The 21,171-nt window shown below is 40.4% G+C and overlaps 3 protein-coding genes across 4 annotated transcripts in view; 2 read left to right on the top strand and 1 right to left on the bottom strand.

Moving 5' to 3' along the window:
- Nucleotides 1–21,171, bottom strand: part of hnrnpl2 (heterogeneous nuclear ribonucleoprotein L2) — a 192,676-nt gene that overhangs the window by 52,647 nt on the left and 118,858 nt on the right. The gene's annotated exons all lie outside the window — the stretch shown is intronic.
- LOC132841480 (succinate receptor 1-like) lies at nt 7,417–8,893 on the top strand. Its single transcript, XM_060863810.1, has 2 exons — nt 7,417–7,468; nt 7,961–8,893. Exons 1-2 carry the CDS (start codon nt 7,466–7,468, stop codon nt 8,891–8,893), a joined length of 936 nt encoding a protein of 311 aa, XP_060719793.1. The 5' UTR covers nt 7,417–7,465.
- LOC132841472 (succinate receptor 1-like) lies at nt 17,548–18,491 on the top strand. The gene has a single exon (XM_060863798.1). The coding sequence runs from the start codon at nt 17,548–17,550 to the stop codon at nt 18,484–18,486; it is 939 nt and encodes a 312-aa protein (XP_060719781.1). The 3' UTR covers nt 18,487–18,491.

Raw genomic sequence — 21,171 nt, 5'->3', positions numbered from 1 at the left:
CTAAAATGATGTGGATAAATAAAAAGTATAAACTATATAAAAACTATATCAAATATAAAAATATGAAAATATATGTGAGAAATAATGTATGTACATAAATGCATATGGTTTTAATGATTGTCCTTAAATTGTCCATGTGCGTATGTGTCCATAGTGTGTATAAAGTGGCACTGTGCTGTGCAAGTCCAGAGTTAAAGTGACAGTCCAGAGTTAGTGTTGTCATAGTGCAAAAGAGGTGTGCAGAAAACAGTGTCCAGTACTAGATCATGGGTGTTTCCTGGTTTAACTAGGGATGCACCGATCCGATATTTTGGATCGGTATCGACGCCGATCCAAGCATTTTGAGTGGATCGGGTATCGGTGGTGCGTGACAGATCCAAATCCTATATCCATGGTCATGGGTATCACACTTTTCAGAGTCGATATGGGGACATGGGTATCGCACTTTTCCGCCAGTCGAATCCATTCTGCTTGAGAAATGCCCTAATAAATTAAACTCCATTCCGTGTTTTACCTACAGCATTGACCACGCTCATGCTTCTAGAAATCCATGTGCGTCGGAACCATTATATGTGGTTCAAGGGCCAAGTCAAGTCACTCACTCACTCACTCTCACTCATCTTCTACCGCTTATCCGAAGTACCTCGGGTCATGGGTAGCCTGTGCCTATCTCAGGCATCATCGGGCATCAAGGCAGGATACACCCTTGATGGAGTGCCAACCCATCGCAGGGCACACACACACTCTCATTCTCTCACGCAATCACACACTACGGACAATTTTCCAGAGATGCCAATCAACCTACCATGCATGTCTTTTGACCGGGGCACGAAACCGGAGTACCCGGAGGAAACCCTCGAGGCATGGGGAGAACATGCAAACTCCACACACACAAGGCGGAGGCGGGAATCGAACCCCAACCCTGGAGGTGTGAGGCGAACGTGCTAACCACTAAGCCACCGTGCCCCCCTGCCAAGTCTAGTCAAGAAGCTTTTATTGTCATTTCAACCATATATAGCTGTTGCAGTACATAATGAAATGAAACAACGTTTCTCCAGGATCAAGGTGCTACATAAAACAAAGACAGGGCTAAGGACTTAGTAAGTTAGTCCTAGCCACATAAAGTGCAACTGTGCAACCTGGTGCAAACAGTGCAGGACAAGACAGACAAGACAGTGCAGGACAATACAAACAAGACAGACAAGACAGTGCAGGACAAAAGACAGTGCAGACAATAGGTTACAAGACAATACACAAAATACAAAAAAGACAATACACAAAAGACAGTAAACAAAAAACAGCGCCGACTGACCAGTGTAAATACTGTAAGTTCAGACAATATTGCATGCAGTAATATTAGAATGAACACAGTTTCTTAGCAGCAGGTCCCTGAGATAGTGTATAAGATTGTGCAAAAACAGCAACAACTGAAATATTGTACAGTATGAGCAAAATTACTGAAATGTTAGACAGTGTGTGCAAAGAGCAAAGAAGTAAAAAGGTGTGCAAAACAGCATGTAAACAGTTTGTAAACAGTAAGCATGTAAACAGTTTGATGAATGTAAGCAGCATGTAAACAAGTTGATAGATGTATATTAGAAGTGTGTGTATGTGGTGTAGGTCTGTGCAGTCCATATAGATGATATGCGTGTATATGTTGTGCCCAGTATAGTTCAGTTCATTTATTAAGGAGTCTGATGGTTTGTGGGAAGAAACTGTTACACAGTCTGGTCCTGAGGGCCAGAATGCTTCGGTACCTTTTTCCAGACAGCAGGAGGGTGAAGAGTGTGTGTGAGGGGTGTGTGGGTTCATCCACAATGCTGTTGTGCTTTTTGTCTGCTTTGTGGATGCAGTGTGTGGTGTAAGTGTCCATGATAGAGGGAAGAGAGACTCTAATGATTTTCTCAGCTGTCCTCACTATCCGCTGCAGGGTCTTGCGATCCGAGATGGTGCAGTTCCCAAACCAGACAGTGATGGAGCTGCTCAGAATGCTCTCAATGGTCCCACTGTAGAACATGGTCAGGATGGGGGGAGGGAGATGAGCCTTTCTCAGCCTTTGTAGGAAGTAGAGCTGGTGATGGAGCTGGTGTTGAGTGACCAGGTGAGGTTCTCCACTAGAAGAACACCAAGAAATTTGGTGCTCTTGACGATCTCTACCAATGATCCGTCATTGTTCAGTGGAAAGTGGTCGCTCTGTGCTCTCCTGAAGTCAACAACCATCTCTTTAGTTTTATCAACATTCAGAGACAGGTTGTTGGCTCTACACCAGGTAGTTAGCTGTTGCACATCCTCTCTGTATGCTAACTCGTCGTTCTTGCTGATGAGACCCACCACAGTCGTGTCATCGACGAACTTGATGATATGATTCGATCTGTGCATTGCTGCACAGTTGTGAGTCAGCAGAGTGAACAGCAGTGGACTGAGTATGCAGCCTTGAGGAGCTCCAGTGTTCAGTGTTGTGGTGCTGGAGATGCTGTTCCCGATCCGGACTGACTGAGGTCTCCCAGTCAGAAAGTCCAGGATCCAGTTCCAGAGGGAGGTGTTTAGTCCCAGCAGGCTCAGCTTCTCAATCAGGTGCTGAGGGATGATTGTATTGAATGCTGAACTAAAGTCTATGAACAGCATTCGTATATAAGTGTCTTTATTGTCCAGATGGGTGAGGGCTAAACGGAGGGCTGTGGCAATGGCATCGTCTGTGGAGCGGTTTGGACGATATGCGAACTGTAGGGGGTCCAGTGAGGGTGGTAACTGGGTCTTGATGTGCCTCTTGACAAGCTTCTCGAAGCACTTCATAACTATGGGTGTGAGTGGGACGGGACGATACTCATTGAGGCAGGACACTGTAGACTTCTTTGGGACGGGGACAATGGTGGTTGTCTTGAGGCACGTAGGAACAACAGCGCTGCTCAGAGAAATGTTGAAGATGTCCGTAAAGACATCCGCTAGCTGTTCTGCACATTCTCTGAGCACCCTGCCAGGAATGTTGTCTCTGCATAGAGATCTCCTCACGTCGGCCGTGGATAGACAGAGTACCTGGTCGTCGGGGGGAGGGATGGTCTTCCTTGCCGTTACGTTGTTCTGTACCTCGAACCAAGTGTAGAAGTCATTCAGCGTGTCTGGGAGGGAGGCATCCCTATCACAGGCAGGTGAAGCGGTCTTGTAGTTCGTGATCACCTGTATGCCCTGCCACATGTTCCGGGTGTCTCCGCTGTCCTGGAAGTGGCTGTGGATTGTCTGGGCGTGTGCGCGCTTTGCCTCTCTGATGGCTCGGGACAGTTTGGCCCTTGCTGTTCTTAGGGCCGCCCTGTCCCCTGTTCTGAAGGCTAGGTCTCTAGTCCTCAGCAGCGCACGCACGTTAGCAGTCATCCACGGCTTCTGGTTGGAGCATGTAGTGATGGTCTTGGAGACGGTCACGTCATCAATGCACTTGCCGATGTAACTGGTCACTGTTGACGCGTACTCCTCCAAGTTGACAGAGTCACCGTTGGTTGCAGCCTCCCTGAAGATATTCCAGTCAGTGCACTCAAAGCAGTCCTGAAGAGCAGAGGTGGCTCCTGCTGGCCAGGATTAGAACCGGTTTTGAGCGTCTGACGAGTGGTCTGTATGCTGGAATTAGCATAACAGAGATGTGGTCTGAGTAGCCGAGGTGGGGGCAGGGCTCTGCACGGTACGCGCCGGGAATGTTTGTGTAAACAAGATCCAGCGTGTTTTCACCTCTCGTAGCAAAGTGCACATGTTGATGGAATTTAGGGAGCACTGATTTGCATGATTGAAATCTCCGGCGATGATAAACAGTCCATCGGGGTGAACATTCTGTAGGTCTCTAATAGCTCCGTATAGCTCACTTAGTGCCTCTTTAGCATTAGTGCTAGGAGTAAACTGCATTACTCAAAGTAAGCTGCATTTCTGTCGGCTCTAAATGAAGTTAGCCCGTCTAGCTGAATGCCGGCGTCCAAAACTCTGTCGCTGAGCCATGTCTCCGTGAAAACAAACATGCAGCAGTTTCTAATCTCTCTCTGTGTAGAGCGTTCGAGTTGGATGTAGTCCAGTTTATTGTCCAGGGAGCAAACGTTGGCTAGTAGAATGGATGGGAGAGTCGGCCGGCTAGGGTTTGATTTTAGCTTAGCACGGACACCCACCCGCTTATCGCGCTTGAAACACGTCTGGATGGGACAGGACACGCCCACTTTTTTATTTACTTCCGATGCCCATGCCCGTAGTTGTTGATTAATGAACAGCAAACATCATAGACCAGGGGTCACCAACCGTTTTAAGACTGAGGGCTACTTTAAGGGAACTGAGTACCTGTTTGATACAAACTTCCTCAATAGCAAAATTGTACAGATCACTTTTTAATGATAATAATAATAATATTAATAATAATAATAATAATAATATGGTGAAGAGACTGCTCACATGTCAATGTTAATTATTCCCCACAATTATTAACAATGATTTATACAACAATGACGGTAGGAATATTTAAACATGCATTTATTTATGTTTATCTGTTCCAACATTTGAAAGTCAGGAAGTAATGTCAAGGAAATCATTAATCAAGTCACAAGAAGTTATCTAGTCTTTTTTGAAAAATTTTTCACATTTCTGTGCACCATTTTTAGTTTAATGTTATGGTGTTTTCAATGAACATGTTATCTCTTCTTTGTCTGTAAATGTCTGTTAGTGGGAAGCCTGGCACTGCATTCTGCTCACCATTGTACTGTAATCTGGTGAATAATTTGACACTGCAAGTCTGAGTGAGTCTTGTAAATGTGCATCAGTAAGGCATGTTCTGTGTTAGTTCTTGATAAAGCTCATGTTAGAAAAGGCTGATTCACAGAGAAAGGTTGAACCAAAAAGGCAGGCAACTTTCATAGCTGCTGTGCATATACCACTGTATTTTTCTGTGTCCACAAGGAACAAAACGTTTGATGCAGACTGATGGGCTTTGAGGTGAAGGTCATTTTGCAATGTTAGGATCTTTACCTGTCCAGCATCCAAGTTGAACAGAGCACTTAGTTGCTCAGCAGTGCATGTCATGTCCACTTGCATGAAAGAATTTTTACCGTCTTTTTCTGCCCTTAATGTGCTGCCGGATGGGTAGTTAGCATTGAAACTTTTGTGACACGTACTGAAGTGTCCTGCCACATTGTGCCGCTTTGCCGTCGCAACAGTCGTCCCGCAAATGAGACACACACACTTATCTTTGACTGGTGTAAAAAAGAACTTTTCCTCCCAAACACCGTGAAAATGGTACGTTTTCTGTCGCTTTTCTGCCATGTTTTTGGGGTAAATCACAACTGACTCCTCATTGTTGCTGCACCGCGTCCTTGTGTCAGGAGTCGGATGTGACGTGCGCGCAATATTGACATTTGACTTCAGAAAAGGCCAGAGTTTGTTATATACATAAAACATTTTTGTTTACATTGTTTTTAAATTAAATAAAATGAAATTAAATATAGTCATTTTAAAATCTACATTAATGCAAGCATTTTTTATTCAAAAACTACAGCAAGAAATTTTTTTTTAGACGGAACTATATTTTGACCAGTGCTATTTTTAGAACATGCCTCGCGGGCGCCTTAAGTGCTCCTTGAGGGCGACCAGCTGCCCGCGGGCACCGCGTTGGTGACCCCTGTCATAGACTATTGCTTAAACTTATAAGAAAAATACACTTATATATTAAATTACATCAATGAAATAAATATAATAAATTTTATGGGAAATATGTTGCACAACCGCCTGCGACAGACAGGCACCTTTCCGTTTACCTCAGCGCGTTAAACATGTCGCTCATTTGGGTGCAAGGTTTACTGTTTAATACATTTTGCATTGTGTTTCAAGAGTTCTAATTTAAGAGTCACTTTAAAATATTGCCTTTTCTTCAGAAAGTAATTTAATTTAATAATTGCAGTATATATGGTTTAGATTGTTATACCAGTAACTGTTAAAAGTACTGTTTGCTACTGCATTAATACTTTTTTAAGGTTTCTTGTGTTTTCATTTTTCATCCAGTAATGGGCATTTTTGTATTTCTTTGCCAGAAACAAATACATCTTAATAACTAAACGAGTTGTATACATTCTTTAGTTTTAAAGGTAGAAAAGAACACAGATATCGGATCGGTATCGGCCGATACCGGCAAACGCTGGTATCGGAATCGGATCGGAAGAGAAAAAGTGGTGCATCCCTAGTTTAAACTCTGAATGGCCTGCGGGAAGAAGTTTCTCCTCATTCTCTGTGTTTGCTTTCAGGGAGCGGAAGCGTTTCCCTAAACGCAACAAAGATAAGAGTCCATTGTTGGGATGCTGAGATCCTTTAGAATCTTCCTGGCTCTGGTCCGGCACCGCATGCTGTAGATGTCCTGCAGGTCAGGGAGCTCAATGTGGATGGTACGTTCAGCTGACTGCACCACCCTCTGGAGGGCTGTTCCCGAACCAGGAAGTGATGCTACCGTCAGGACACTCTCAATGGTGCAGGTGTAGAAAGTCTTTAGCACCTGAGAGGGTAGTTTGAAGTACCTTAAGCGTCTCAGGTGGTACAGACGCTGCCGGGCCTTCTTCACCAGGGTGTTGATGTGGGGTCCCGTTGATGTTTAGCAGTTGGTATGGCCGCTCCTGCTTTGTGCTGAAGTCCACTATCAACTCCTTAGTCTTGCTGACGTTCAGGAGAAGACTGTTCTCCTGGCACCATCTCTCCAGGTCTCCTGTAGGTAGGCCATCTCGTCGTTGTTGGAGATCAGGCCCACCACAACAGTGTCGTCAGCAAACTTGATGATGATGGTGGAGTTGGAAGTGGCTACACAGTCATATGTGTACAGTGAGTACAGCAGGGGGCTCAGAACACAACCCCGGGGGGCTCCAGTGCTGAGGGTGAGGGTGGATGAGGTGTGTTTGCCCACCCCTACGGCTTGTGGTCTGTCTGTCAGGAAGTTCGAGATCAATTGACACAGTGGCAGGGTTCCAGGACCTCCGACTTAAAGGTGAGAGTGGAGGGAATTGTGGTGTTGAACGCTGAACTGTAGTCCACAAACAGCATTTTTGCATAATTCCCTTTTCTGCAGTCCAGGTGGCTCATAGTAGTGTGGAGAAGATGAGCAATGGCGAATATCTCAGCGTGCATGCTGTTTGTGCCGCTAGCGCCATTAAACTCAACAATGAGTTGAGTCAACAATTTTGAGTCAACAAAACTTACCATGTTTCCATCTACACACAGGTCGCAGAAATGACAATTAGCAAATCAACAGGAGTGATGAGACCAGAAACGGAGCAGAAACAAAGAAGCAGCAACAAATTCAAATCCACATGCAAATCCATGTGTCATTGCATGATCTGGCTAGATAAAAATAAATACAGTGTACATGTTACCTGTAATGATGATGCTACAAATGGGTGGTGCTGACAGTTTTAATATAAGGAACCAAAAAAACTGACTCACATCTGGAGTAATTACACCAAACAACACAATGGTAAGAATTATTTAAATATACATCATTTTAGAAACATCATTTGTATTAGATAATTTCTACAAAGTAATGATTACCAATACTGATAAAGGCTATTATATATTATATATAATCTAATAATTGGGTTGGCAGTGTTACATTTATCCACCTAATGCTTGTTTATTAGCTTAATTATTGTATGGAAATATTCTGTTCTAGGTTTCACCCAGAAACTAAAACTCTAGAAGTGGTTTGGAAAATTTCTAGGAGAAGCCATTAGTAATGTTTTATTTGTCAATGTGTTATGTGTTTTATTTATGAAGTAACAAATGAAGCACAGACAAATCTGTTTATTCTGTCTTGCGATAATTTGGCATAAGATGCATTTTTATATATATTTGTGTGTATAGCAACAGACTAAAAAATAACATTGTTAACCAGCAAATACCACTTACACTGGCAGGAAAATTGAGCTCTTTATGTGCAGTAATTATATGTAAAATAATCTTCATGCAGGAAAACTGTTCCAGTGTCTTGGGTCCACTTTTGGAGAAATATTACCTCTCACCAATGTACGGTCTGGAATTTGCCATCGGCTTCATCGGAAACCTAGTGGTGGTCCTAGGCTACATCTTTTGCCTCCCTGCTTGGAAGTCCACTAACGTGTACCTGTTTAACCTGTCTGTGTCTGACCTCATCTTCCTGTGCACTTTACCTGAGCTGTCCTATAACTACGCTTACAACCAGAAGAAATTCAATTCTTCACTATGTGTAGTTAATCGTTATATCCTCCATGTGAACCTGTACTCCAGCATCCTTTTCATGATGTGGGTAAGTGTGGACCGGTTCTTGTTGATGTGTCACCCACAGCGAGAACACATCCTGTTGACTCTCAAGGCCTCACTGTGCATCACCATCCTGAACTGGATCTGGGTGACTGTTCAAATCGCTCCTCTCGTCGTCTTCATTATCCAGGACTTGGAGCAAAATAACTGGACAGTGTGCAGTGATTTTGCGAGCCTGGGAGTTCCCCGAGTTATTCTGATCTACAGCATAGTTCTCACTATAAGTGGATATGTGTTTCCCCTTATAGGTTTGTTTCTAGCATCACAGAAGATGGTTTCTGTACTAGTGAAAAGACAGGAAGTGCTTGGGACATCTTTCCAAAGGCCAGTAAGGATCGTGAGGTCTGCAGCAATCATGTTCCTGTTTCTCTACACACCTCTCCATGTAATGAGGATTGTCCGTATTGTGTCTCGGCTTCCTGACTTAAATTTGTCACAGTGTGTTGTAGACTACATCAATTCAGCTTTCATAGTGTCGAGGCCAATTGCCTATTTACACAGTGCCATCAACCCTGTGTTTTACTTCCTCATGACAGACAGTTTTAAAGAAGCTCTGCAGGACAAGTGGAGGCAGATTAAAAGGATAATGATGAGAGCGTCATAAACAAGTCTGACTCAGGCAAAGACAGCACTGAAAAACCCATGTCAATTCATTTGCTATTAATTGGACATTTAATTAATGTTATGGTTATAAAGATTGGTTAAGTGACCATTGATTGTATATAAAAATTTTACTTTTGGTCAATATGATAATGAAACTTATATATAGTTTACAGTGCAGGTCATCTTTAATGAATATACATATAGCTTGTCACATTTGTTGAATGTCTTTTGTGTTGTGATGATATCCATGATATTTCATAATATTAACTGTCTGAAATTTATGTAAAAAAAGACATGTCTGTAAGGTGACTTATTAATTCAGCTGTACAGTTCTGAGAACAGCAAGTATCAAACAACAAGGACTCAGCAAAGGCACATGCAAAACAGCAGAAATAAATAGGTGGTGTAATTAACAAAGACAGGAAGAACAGGTGTGCAGAGACAGGAACAGGATAAGGATGGGGCGGGGCAAACATGAGTGAGCACAAAACATAAACAAAGACATGGCACAAAATATAAACAAATCCCTGCTGGAGCAGGGTGTTCATGCAGATAATGGTCCATGCCAGCATGACAGCAGATCACTGTAATGCAGGCATTCTGACCAGAATTGTTGGCCAGGTCTCAAACCTGAACTGGAACAGATGAAGTACAGCATAAAGCATTCAGATCATCAGAGGGATTGGCAAGAGCAAGACTATAGTAAAAACACAAAATTACAAAGAATATCTTTAATGTACAATAATGTAAGAAAACCCCAAAAATGTAATGATGTTTTATCATACAATTTATTGTAAATACATTTTCATTCTCACTCACTAATTTTCTACCGATTATCAGAACTACCTCGGGTCACGGGGCGCCTGTGCCTATATCAGGCGCCATCGGGCATCAAGGCAGGATACACCCTGGATGGAGTGCCAACCCATCACAGGGCACACACACACTCTCATTCACTCACGCAATCACACACTACGGACAATTTTCCAGAATTTGCCAATCAACCTACCATGCATGTCTTTGGACCGGTGTAGGAAACCGGAGTACCCGGAGAAAACCCCCGAGGCATGGGGAGAACATACAAACTCCACACACACAAGGCGGAGGAGGGAATTGAACCCCCAACCCTGGAGGTGTGAGGCGAACGTGCTAACCACTAAGTCACCGTGCCCCAATACATTTTCAAATATTCTAAATAATCTAAAAACTAAATGTGAAAATCATAACTTCTGATTATCATTTATACTGTTGTGCTTTTTTTTAGTGTTTCATTCTTGTTATTTCCAAGTAGTTAAGTTCTGGGTTCCTGGGTTCTGATTGATCTATAACTTGTACCTTATCATTTTCAGAATAAATGATACTTATTATAAATTTATATGATGGGAAAATTACTTGGCTAAAGGCTAAGCAGATGGCTTGGCAACACAGAGCAACAGAGCATGACTTGTTATGTACGTAATTTGAATAACCATTCTCTTTACAATAGAGAAACAAGTCACCCATGTCTACTGTGACGACAACCATGAAAATCACCATCACATTACCTTTTGTGGGACTGATCTACCATACAACTATTGTTCTTTATCTGATCTATATGTATACACTGATAGTACACAGTGTATTTTTTGGTTTTGTTGTACCAGATAAACACTTCATACTGAAGGAGTGCTCCAACTATAAATAACTTTATGTGGATAACCTTTTTGAGACTGCAAGCGTGTGACAGTGAGACAAATAAAAAGGTCAGCTGTTATGAACTTGAACTAATAATACTGAAGCAACATATTCACAATAAAACTAAAAACCGGTTTTACCGACTAACACTCTCAATCTTTGGAAAAGCAAAATCTTACTAATTTTCTTATATGATATGTACAGTATATGTAATGATATATGTAACTCCTAAACCAGCCAAGTTGTGAAACCTTTAATTTTGTGGACCTCTATGGATTCAAACAACTTAAAAAGTCATCACAAAAAGTCTGAAAAGTCAAACAGTGTCAACAGCATAGAAAATGAATTTAAAATTCCATCACAGTCTTATAGCATTTTAAAGCATTTTGAAATAAACCTGACAAATTAAACTTTATGATATTTACTGACTTTTTTGGAAAGTCTAGCCATAGTGGGACACCATCAATGGGCTGGGCTTGTGAAGGGATCGCATCCTTTCCTTGCCAGAATTGCTCTTGACATATCACAGAATTAATAGCAAATTATATTTAAAAACCTAAAGCCAACATTCAATCACCTGTGTTCCTTGGCATGAAAATGTCGCACATCTTTTCCTATTACATGACTAACATGCCATTTATCTGTCTGCCAAAGTAAGCACAAAGAATTCAAATTTTTTTTATTGGTCATAAAGTCCTCTGTTACTCACTGTGAGATTGCATGTGAGCTCTTTTACTCTGTAATACCACAGCATGGGAATAAAAGGGAAAAAACAGGACAACCGAGGCCTGGCTGCTTATGGCTTCATTTAACTCAGGCTCTGATACACACACAAACCAGCCCAGCTCAGAGGGGTGAGAGTGAGCGAGCAAGAATATCTTAATATAAGCTAACAAAAATAAGCAACAGGTGTGCCACATTAATTGCCCATTTCCCTATACTCCCAATCCCCCAAACTACACCCCCAACTGCCATAGAAACCTAAATGCCTGACGCAGGTCGTGGAACTGTCTGGACTGTGACTGTCTTCTCTGTTAGGAGAGGAAGTTAGCCACTACTGTCCTGGCCCCAGAATGCAGACCACATTGAACTTAAATGGCTCTAATGCTAGCAACAAGTGACTGAACAGTCACTTTGTCCCTCTTCATCATGTGGGACAAAACATCCTCCAGCCCTCTGTCTTACATGTCAGTCTGCACCACAAAAAAGTGGGAAAAGTTAGAAAGTGTATCAGAGGCCATTTAGAGGTGATTTAGTGAGATCAGACAGTGTGCTGGTGAAGTCCCAGCAAATTAGGCACAAACCTGTGACAATATCCCGTTATTCCTAGGAACTGCCTCCCCCTTTTTTTTGTCTTGGGGTTTGGGAAAGCTGCATTTAAGGAAGTCTCATTTATTTGGGGGTGTATCTGCATCCAAATGGAAGCCCTGATATCATACATCCACCCATTCATTAACACATTTAGCTGCGTTCACCATGTGGCCTGCCAACACTTTAGGACCACATGTGGTGTTATAGGACCACCTATAACACAATCCATCAGTCTTTAAAACATATCTGCCATCAGGAAGTGTGACAAATTGGTGTCAACCCAAGGGTTTTGCTACCATCCTCCTTTCTCCCACCTCCTGTACAGTGTCCAGAGGAGTCCCCGGGACTGAGCTTGCCTTCCTGATCAGTTTGTCCAGTCTCTTCCTTTCTGCAGTAGAGATGCTGCTACACCAGCAGACCACACCATAGAATATGGCTGAAGCCACCACAGAGTCAAAAAAGGTCTTCAGTAGCTCTCCCTGCACTCCAAAAGACCTTAGTCTCCTCAGCAAAAGAGTCTGCTCTGTCCTTTCTTAGAGATTGCCTCAGTATTGACTGTCCAGTCCTGTTTGCTGTTCAGATGAACACTTGTAAGAGTCCACTCTCTCGATGTCCTTTCCCTGAATGATCACCGGGGTAATAAAATTTGTTTGTGCCTATGGAAATCCACCACCAGTTCTTTGGTTTTCCCCGCATTTAACCTTTGCCTTTGTCCAAGTGAAAGTAATTGAGGGTCAGTAGGTTCAGCCCATTGTTACACTCTCCTATCCCTATTTTGCAGTTATCAAAATAAAAGAGTGATGCATAGCATTCAAACCAAGAGGAAACAACTCAATGTTTTGTATTAGTTTTAAAGAACTATAACTGGCAATACCCAGTGCCTCTCTGCAATATCTCAGCATAAAAGGTACATCCTTTATGTCACTCTTTGCAAACTGTATGAATTATTAGGGAGGAAATCGATTTATACTAGCATTCAGTGAGCTTATTTAATGGTTTATTCAAACTTTTAAAAATAATCTCACCAATTGGCAAGGACCATTTAAGGTTACATGGCAGGTTAAGGATGTTGAATTTGGCAAATGGATAGAGATGTACCATTTCATTCTCCTTAAACCTTTTAGAGAGGTGGTCCCTGAGGCTTTGATGATGGCTGAGAGGAGAGAGAAGGAGATGGAAAGAGCTCACAGCAAACCCAATGTGTATGGCTGGACATGTGGAAGTACAGTATCTGGGATTCCACTTGGTGAAGATGTGTCACCAATTTAATCAGGAAGCTACAATTGGGGCCTAGCGGTTAAGGTGTTAGACTACTGATCAGAAGGTCATGAGTTCAAATCCCAGGTCCACCAAGCTGCAAATTCTGGCCCCCTCAGCAAGGCACCTAACCATCAATTGCTCAGTTGTATAAATTGAAATAAAGTTGTAAGTCCTTCTGGATAAGGGTGTCTGATAAATGTTCCCAGTCATTTGACTGGTCTTACTATAAAGGGAGTATGAGATCTGGTCCAGTGGATGGAAAAATGCCAACAGGGTTCTATCATCGCTGTCAGGCGGAAACCTCGTATGTCCAAATTTTGTCAATTTAATATTTTTTCACATATCGATGCTATTGGTCAGTCCCCACGTGGGTGCTATTTTTACAAGTTATTAACCAATCTAAAGTCTTGAAAATAGCTTGAGAGCAAATCTCATAACTCCATTGGACACTTCAACTGTCCACCTCTTCTTCACTCCGCGGGAGAGCTTCGCGGCATATTTCTCCTCAAGAAGAGTCGCAACGAATCAACACGTTTTCTGAGGTAAATGTCTTCAAAACACTGGGCTCCACTGCAATCCACTGCAACGCGGACTAAACCCTGTGCACTGCAGATAAGGTACGGCGTTTTTTTAATTTCCTGAAAAATAACGGTTTTGGAGATATGAGGATTCTGCCTGACAGCGACGATATATTAAAGTAAAAGCTGGATTTTGTGGCAAACTATTCTCTTACATTCTCCTGATTTTACTCTCCCCATTGTTTTCCAGACTGAGGCATTGGACAGAAGGCTAGGGGCTGTAATGTACATCAGCCAAAAGCTCTCTGTGTGAGAGCTTAAAAAACATTTAAGAAATAGTGTCTGACCATAAAGTGGGCAGGCCTCACCCTCATATAATACCTGCTTGGACAAGCTTTCGCCCTCGGTTTTGACCATGTCCCACTCCATGAAGTATGCCAGTACATGAAAGATGCCAATATGTGGATCACGCATTGATATCTGGCACTTCAACCATTTAAGTTAGAGTCCACATGCAAGGCCTGCAGTTGGCTTTGGCAGATTTCCTGGGGAGGAATCATCCTGAACTACACACCATGGGAGCAATTATGCTAAGAAGAGTGGGCCAAAATTCCTCCAAAGTGGTGTGAAAGACAGGTCTCCAGTACAGGAAGCATTTGGATGCAGGTGTTGCTGCAAAAGCTGGTACAAACTATTATTAAATTTAAAGGGCAATTACTTTTTTACATATAGGTATAATATTTGGTGATAAATATAGTTACAGATATATACTGATGAGCCAAAGCATTATGACTTCTCAAGGATAAAGTTACATTGATTTTGAAGATATGTGAGATATTAGACTGTAAGCCAACAGGTTCTTAGTGTTAGCTTGATAGATGCATACGTAAGGAAGCATGAAGACCTGAAGGACAAATCATTATTGTCTAGACCAGTGGTCCCCAACCTTTTTTTCGCCACGGACCGGTCAATGTTTGATAATTTTACCGCGGCCTGCTGGAGGTGGGGGGTGGCGGCTATACAATTAAATTAAAATGAATCATTTAAATTTAATTGTATTTAAACATGCCTTTTTAACTCACTACAACGCTAAATCAATGAGAACCCTGAGCTTGTTTCTTTGCAACGAGATGGTTCCATCTGGGGTAATAGGAAACAATGACACCCGAAGTGTGTTGCTTATGTCCAGTTTATTCCGCTGTTTTGTTTTGGTTGCTGTCACTGCAGAAAACCCCGCTTCACACAGATAGCATGTCGGAAATGGCAATAGGGATTTAAGTGCTGTGGTGGAAATCTCAGTGTATTCCGCCATGTCTTTAATCCAGAACACCGGCAGAGTTTCTAACTTTCTAATGACGTCTATGTCGTACTCATTTTTGCTAATTTGTGGGTTAAATTTGAGCAAACACAATATACACGTACACCAAGCACTGTTAAACATGAGAAAGTACCGGTGAACAGAGAGAAGAGCGATACGCACCTTCTCTCCTCCAAAGCTACAACGCCACTGCCGCTTGCAGCCACTCAGCTCCAGACGTCACCTAATCCCGACTCGATATCACGATATTTTGCGCATGGGGCAGCTTAAGGTGACGTCTCTCAGCTCCCGGTTAACCTCTCGTCCACGGAAAGTCGCACAAACCCGAGAGAAATACACCACAGTAAATAAAACGGAAATAATTTAATGTTCCTTGGGCGGCCCGGTACCATTTGGTCCACGGACCGGTACCGGTCCGTGGCCCGGGGGTTGGGGACCACTGGTCTAGACCACTGGGTTAGGTTGTCTACGACATGGTAAGGCTTTTCATTTGTGGTTAGTACTTACCAGTAGTGGATTGAGGAGGAATAAACCATGATCCATTGGCAGGGTTTTTGGCACCCAAGATTCAATGATGGGTGAGGACAACAAAGCTTATCTGCTCCGAAACAAAATTTTAATGATAGTTACTCTACACCAGACAGGCTAATGATCCATCTGGTGATTGCTGTCTCTCTGATACTAAAACCTGATTAACTTTCAGGAAACTGAACAGTAAACACAAAACAACTTTGTATTTTAGGAATGCTGGTGTTCAATATAGTAAAAACCTTGAGCTGAAGAGTGTTAACAATTAAACTGGCATAAACTACTATCGAGGTTCATTGAGACATTTAACTCATTTTGCATACGCAAGTTCACTTCAGGTGTTTCTGCTTGCAATGCATTACCACCATGAATATGCAAAGACTGTACAGCTGGAATAAAACCTTACTGTAAAGGGCATTTGCAAAAGCTTCTACAAATCGATTCAGGTTGTGTTAACGAAACTTAAACTCTTTATTTGCACAATTACACAGATTGCAGAAATGACAATAACAAATCAACAGGAGTGAAAGACAAAGAGGCAGAGAAAGAAAGAAAGAAGAAAAACAGCAAAGTGATCGTTGCATCAGGTTGCATCAGTGTGTCATTGCATCAGATCTCAGGTTAGAAAAATACCAAATAAATACAGTGTACATTTTACACTTAATGATGATGTGCTACAAATGGGTGGTGCTGAGATTTTGGGAATAAAGAGCCCTGAAAAGCTGAGTTCAGTCTCCCAAAGCCAGCAGACCAAACAGCGTGATGGTAAGAACGCTTCAAATATACATGCTTAGAGGCAGGAAATTTGTACTAGATAATGCGTATACATTTTAATTAATGAGTACTTCTACTCATTATTCAAAAAGATTGATAAGGTTTTTATATTTTCATTATTAATAATGAAAATATAAAAATATTTCATTATTATTTTTTAATATTTAGCAAGAAAAGTGGTTAAGCAAAATACTACATACTGTAAAAGAATAAAATTTAGTTTATTCTTAAAAACTTGTTCAGGTATAACTTACATACATTTTACCTATAAATTAGCTTGATTTTGTATAAATTCCCTCTCAATTGGTTGGTTGCAAATTTATTTTCACTACTTAACCTTTTCCACAATTCTTTAAGGATTCTTTGAGGTTTCATTGGATAATTAAAGATTCTTATTTTCCACAAAAGTAAAGGGAAATATTTCTGATACGGAAAAAATATTTTATAGAATTTGAACTTAGAACCTTTAAAGATTCACCAAGAGGGACAATTATAGAGGATATGGTTCCTCAGTTTCTCAGAGTGTAGCCAAATTATGTTCATCTTTATACTTAAATAATTTATACTGTATACAGTCTATAATGTAAAATAAGATACTAATGTTTTAGTGGTAATAAACCTGGCCTTTAAAACCTTTGCTTTATAAACAAGCATAATAGGCCAGTAGGCTTCATGCAAAAAGAATTGCTTTAAATAAGTCTCATTAATGTGATGAGAATCCCCTGTGTGACATTAGCTCATGCATAGGTATAATCTCAGTGTACATCTTCATACCGCAGAGAATTTTGGTCTCTATTTTCATGGCTAAGTTGCGAACACAAAAACAAGTGTTTTCATGAGCTTTGGTGCAGGTGTTAACATGGTGCAAATGTAAACAAGGGCTAAAAGTGTCCAATCAAATTAACTCCATTTATTTTCTGTAATAGCTGTGTGTATGCAGCACATTTTTGTAAAAGCATTATGGAAGGATTTGCCATTTAGCAGCCACAACAAACTTGTTCTTTTCTTATAATAGAGTGTTTAGAGACAGTAGTCTATTTATATTGAAATGTGAATTGCATTAGATAATTTAATATCTATAATAGTAACAATTTATAATGACTAAAATTATAAATTGTTACGCTTGAAAATTGGAAAAAAAAACAACAACAACAACCAACCAAAGAAACAAAAATAAAAACCCACACCATTGTTAACCTGCAAATTATACTTGCATTTGCATGAAAATAGAGCATCCATATATGTGCAGTAATTATATGTAAAATAATCTTCATGCAGGACAACTGTTCCAGTGTCGTCACTCCACTTTTGGAGAAATATTACCTCTCACCAATGTACGGTCTGGAATTTGCCATCGGATTCATCGGAAACCTAGTGGTGGTCCTAGGCTACATCTTTTGCCTCCCTGCTTGGAAGTCCACTAACGTGTACCTGTTTAACCTGTCTGTGTCTGACCTCATCTTCCTGTGCACTTTACCTGAGCTGTCCTATAACTACGCTTACAACCTGAAGAAATTTAATTCTTCATTATGTGTAGTTAATCGTTACATTCTCAATGTGAACCTGTACTCCAGCATCCTTTTCATGATGTGGGTAAGTGTGGACCGGTTCTTATTGATGTGTCACCCACAGCGAGAACACATCCTGTTGACTATCAAGGCTGCATTAATCATCAGCATCCTGAACTGGATCTGGGTGACTCTTCAAATTGCTCCTCTCATCGTCTTTATTATCCAGGACTTGGAGCAAAATGGCTGGACAGTGTGTCGTGATTTTGGGAGCCTGGGAGTTCCCCGAGTTATTCTGATCTACAGCATAGTTCTCACTATAACTGGATATGTGATGCCACTGGTGGCTTTGTTTCAGTCATCAAACAAGATGGTTTCTGTACTAGTGAAAAGACAGGAATTGCGTGGCAAGTCTTTTCAAAGGCCAGTAAGAATTGTGCGGATCGCAACTATCATGTTCCTGTTGCTCTACACACCTCTCCATGTAATGAGGATTGTGCGTTTTGCATCTCGGCTTCCTGAATTAAATTTGTCATTGTGTGTTTTAGACTACATCAATGGGGCTTTCATAGTGACACGGCCAATTGGATTTGCACACAGTGCCTTCAACCCTGTGTTTTACTTCCTCATGACAGACAGTTTTAAAGAAGCTCTGCAGGACAAGTGGAGGCAGATTAAAAGGATGATAATGAGAGCGTCATAAACAAGTCTGACTCAGACAAAGACAGCACTGATAATAATTGCCTTGCCTTTAAATCTTACATTTATACACAAATGAGTGACAAATGAAGCCAGAAACAAAATAAAGTGACTTAGTAAAGTGCCTGACACATTTTCACTACATTTTACAGGTGTCATTAATTAGCTATAAAACTATTTTTTAAAGTGACCATTTTGAAAATTTATTGCAGGCCGATTTAATGATTTTGTATTCTAAAGTTAAATAGGGTTTAATGGCCATTAAAAATATCGATTTTTTGTTATTTTCCATCCCATCTGCACCTTACATACAGTACAACATACATACAACAATACTGTATATATAGCATGTACTGTATGTGTGTGTATGCTGTTAAAATGTTTTTCTGTCGTTTCAATGTTTTACTTCAGAATCCCCATGTGGTCTTGTGCCATTGTAGCCCATCTGCTCCAGGGTTCATCATCTTCTTTTCTGCTCCACCTCACTTGTAAAATATGGCTATTTGATTTAGCCATCAGCTCAGACTCTCTCAGCAAGGTGTTTCTGAACACATCTACATATGTTTCATTCATTTGCATTATTCTCTGTACACTGCTTTGAGTGAAATTCTCAGGACATCAGCAGTTTCTGAAACTTTCAAGCCAGCACATCTGCTGTTAAGTACCACAGTCAAACACACGGAGATCACATTTCCCCTCAGTTTGACATGAACATTATTGAAGCTTTTTATCCATAGCTGCATAATCATACTGGATAACTGCATGGATAAACAAGAGTACAGGTGTTCCTATTAAAGTGACTAGTGAGTGTATATACATTTTACCTTGTACACCAAAATGTCAGTCATAACACATTTCTTGTGTGAAGGTCCCTGAGCTGTGTTTAGTTTTACTCTATCTTCCTTTAATATAATAGTGACATTCATTTAGAGTTTACAATCCAACAAGTGATATTTGGTGAAAACATTTTGTCTTGTGATTATATTCACTATATATCATTATATGCAATCAACTTTAACTTATTTTAAACAAATATAACTTGGTACTTGCAAATAGTCAAAGATAAATGTTGAAATGTAAAATAGGGTTATTTGCAGGTATGGACCTCAGGGGGAGCTATTGTTTTAGCTGTAAAATACTATCATCCTGCTGAATAATTGTAATAATAATAAACATCATCATCATAATTCTGAATAAAAATCTAAGCTTCTTGAACATCTTGTGTTTTCCATACACTTATTGTATTTCTTTAGTTTAGTTAATAAAACGATGTTCTTATTTAAAGTGAAATCCTGCACAGCTAAGTAATAAGCATTAATAATAACCAAAATTGGAACATACGAATAAACATTAGAATAATTTTATAATGTTTAATATAATTGGAATTAAGTAAATCTTGTATATATCTTATGTATATTTAAATCTAAAAAACAAACAAAAAAACATATTGTTGACTTTGTCAACCCTGCTGTCACATGACATTTCACACAATAGATAGATAGATAGATAGATAGATAGATAGATAGATAGATAGATAGATAGATAGATAGATCTAATAAATAAAATAATAAAAATGGATAAATATCCATTTATTAATCCAAGAGCATAAAAAACACAATATGAAAGCAAGAGTTTTCACAATAATAACAATAAACATGAACACAATTATAAAATATAACATAGCCTCATATCCACAAGTCTTCTGAGTAAATGAAAATAAAAAAAAAAAACAGTTTAAAGAATAATGTGAACTCTATACATGAGAAAACATTTTATTTGTTCTTCATTGTCTAGCTTTAAACTTAATCTTTACTGCTTGAAATGTTTTCCTTTTATAGACATTACATGAGGAACTGATCTTAAAGCAGCTAATTTCAGTACATGCATTCTGGCCATTTATAATTCTTTTAGTGTGAAAGCAGTGGAGGCTTCAATTGTGAAACTGAGTATCAAAGCAGGCATTAGGGTACTCAGAGTGTCTGTCAACAACAAGACCACAGTAAAAAAATCTGTTACATAATTTGCCATGCACATTGTAAATAAAAATCAAATCAAATCAAATTTTATTTGTCACATACACATACATACAGAGTGCGACATGCAGTGAAATGCTTTTAGAGAGTTTGACTCCTAACCCTAAGGTTGTGGGTTCGAGTCTCGGGCCGGCAATACTACGACTGAGGTGTCCTTGAGCAAGGCACCAACCCCCCCCAACTGCTCCCCGTGCGCCGCAGCATAAATGGCTGCCCACTGCTCCGGGTGTGTGTTCACGGTGTGTGTGTTCACTGCTGTGTGTGTGCACTTTGGATGGGTTAAACGCAGAGAATTCTGAGTATGGGTCACCGTACTTACCTGTATGTCACCTCACTTTCACTTTCACTTGAAAAGGAATAAAAAGAAATGGAATTAAGGATAAAAATAAAACCAAAAGGAGGTAGATAAATAAAAAGTATAAACTATAAAAAACTATATAAAATATAAAAATACGAAAATAGGAGCTATAATTTCTATAGCTTGTTCTTTAGTGTCCCTTAGTGACACTTATTTTCGAATTTCGTAGGAAACCCTTCCACAATCCCACTAAGTAATGTGTCCTAGTTTGCACGGGTTAGTTTTGAAAACACAAGATCAACTATCAGAGTTGGTCTTACCTTGAACACAGGTGTCCTTCGAAGTCCCTCGGTCTTCT

Source organism: Tachysurus vachellii, chromosome 1 (assembly GCF_030014155.1).
Source record: "Tachysurus vachellii isolate PV-2020 chromosome 1, HZAU_Pvac_v1, whole genome shotgun sequence".
Lineage (NCBI taxonomy): Eukaryota > Metazoa > Chordata > Actinopteri > Siluriformes > Bagridae > Tachysurus > Tachysurus vachellii.
This window is presented reverse-complemented; position numbering and strand designations above follow the sequence as displayed.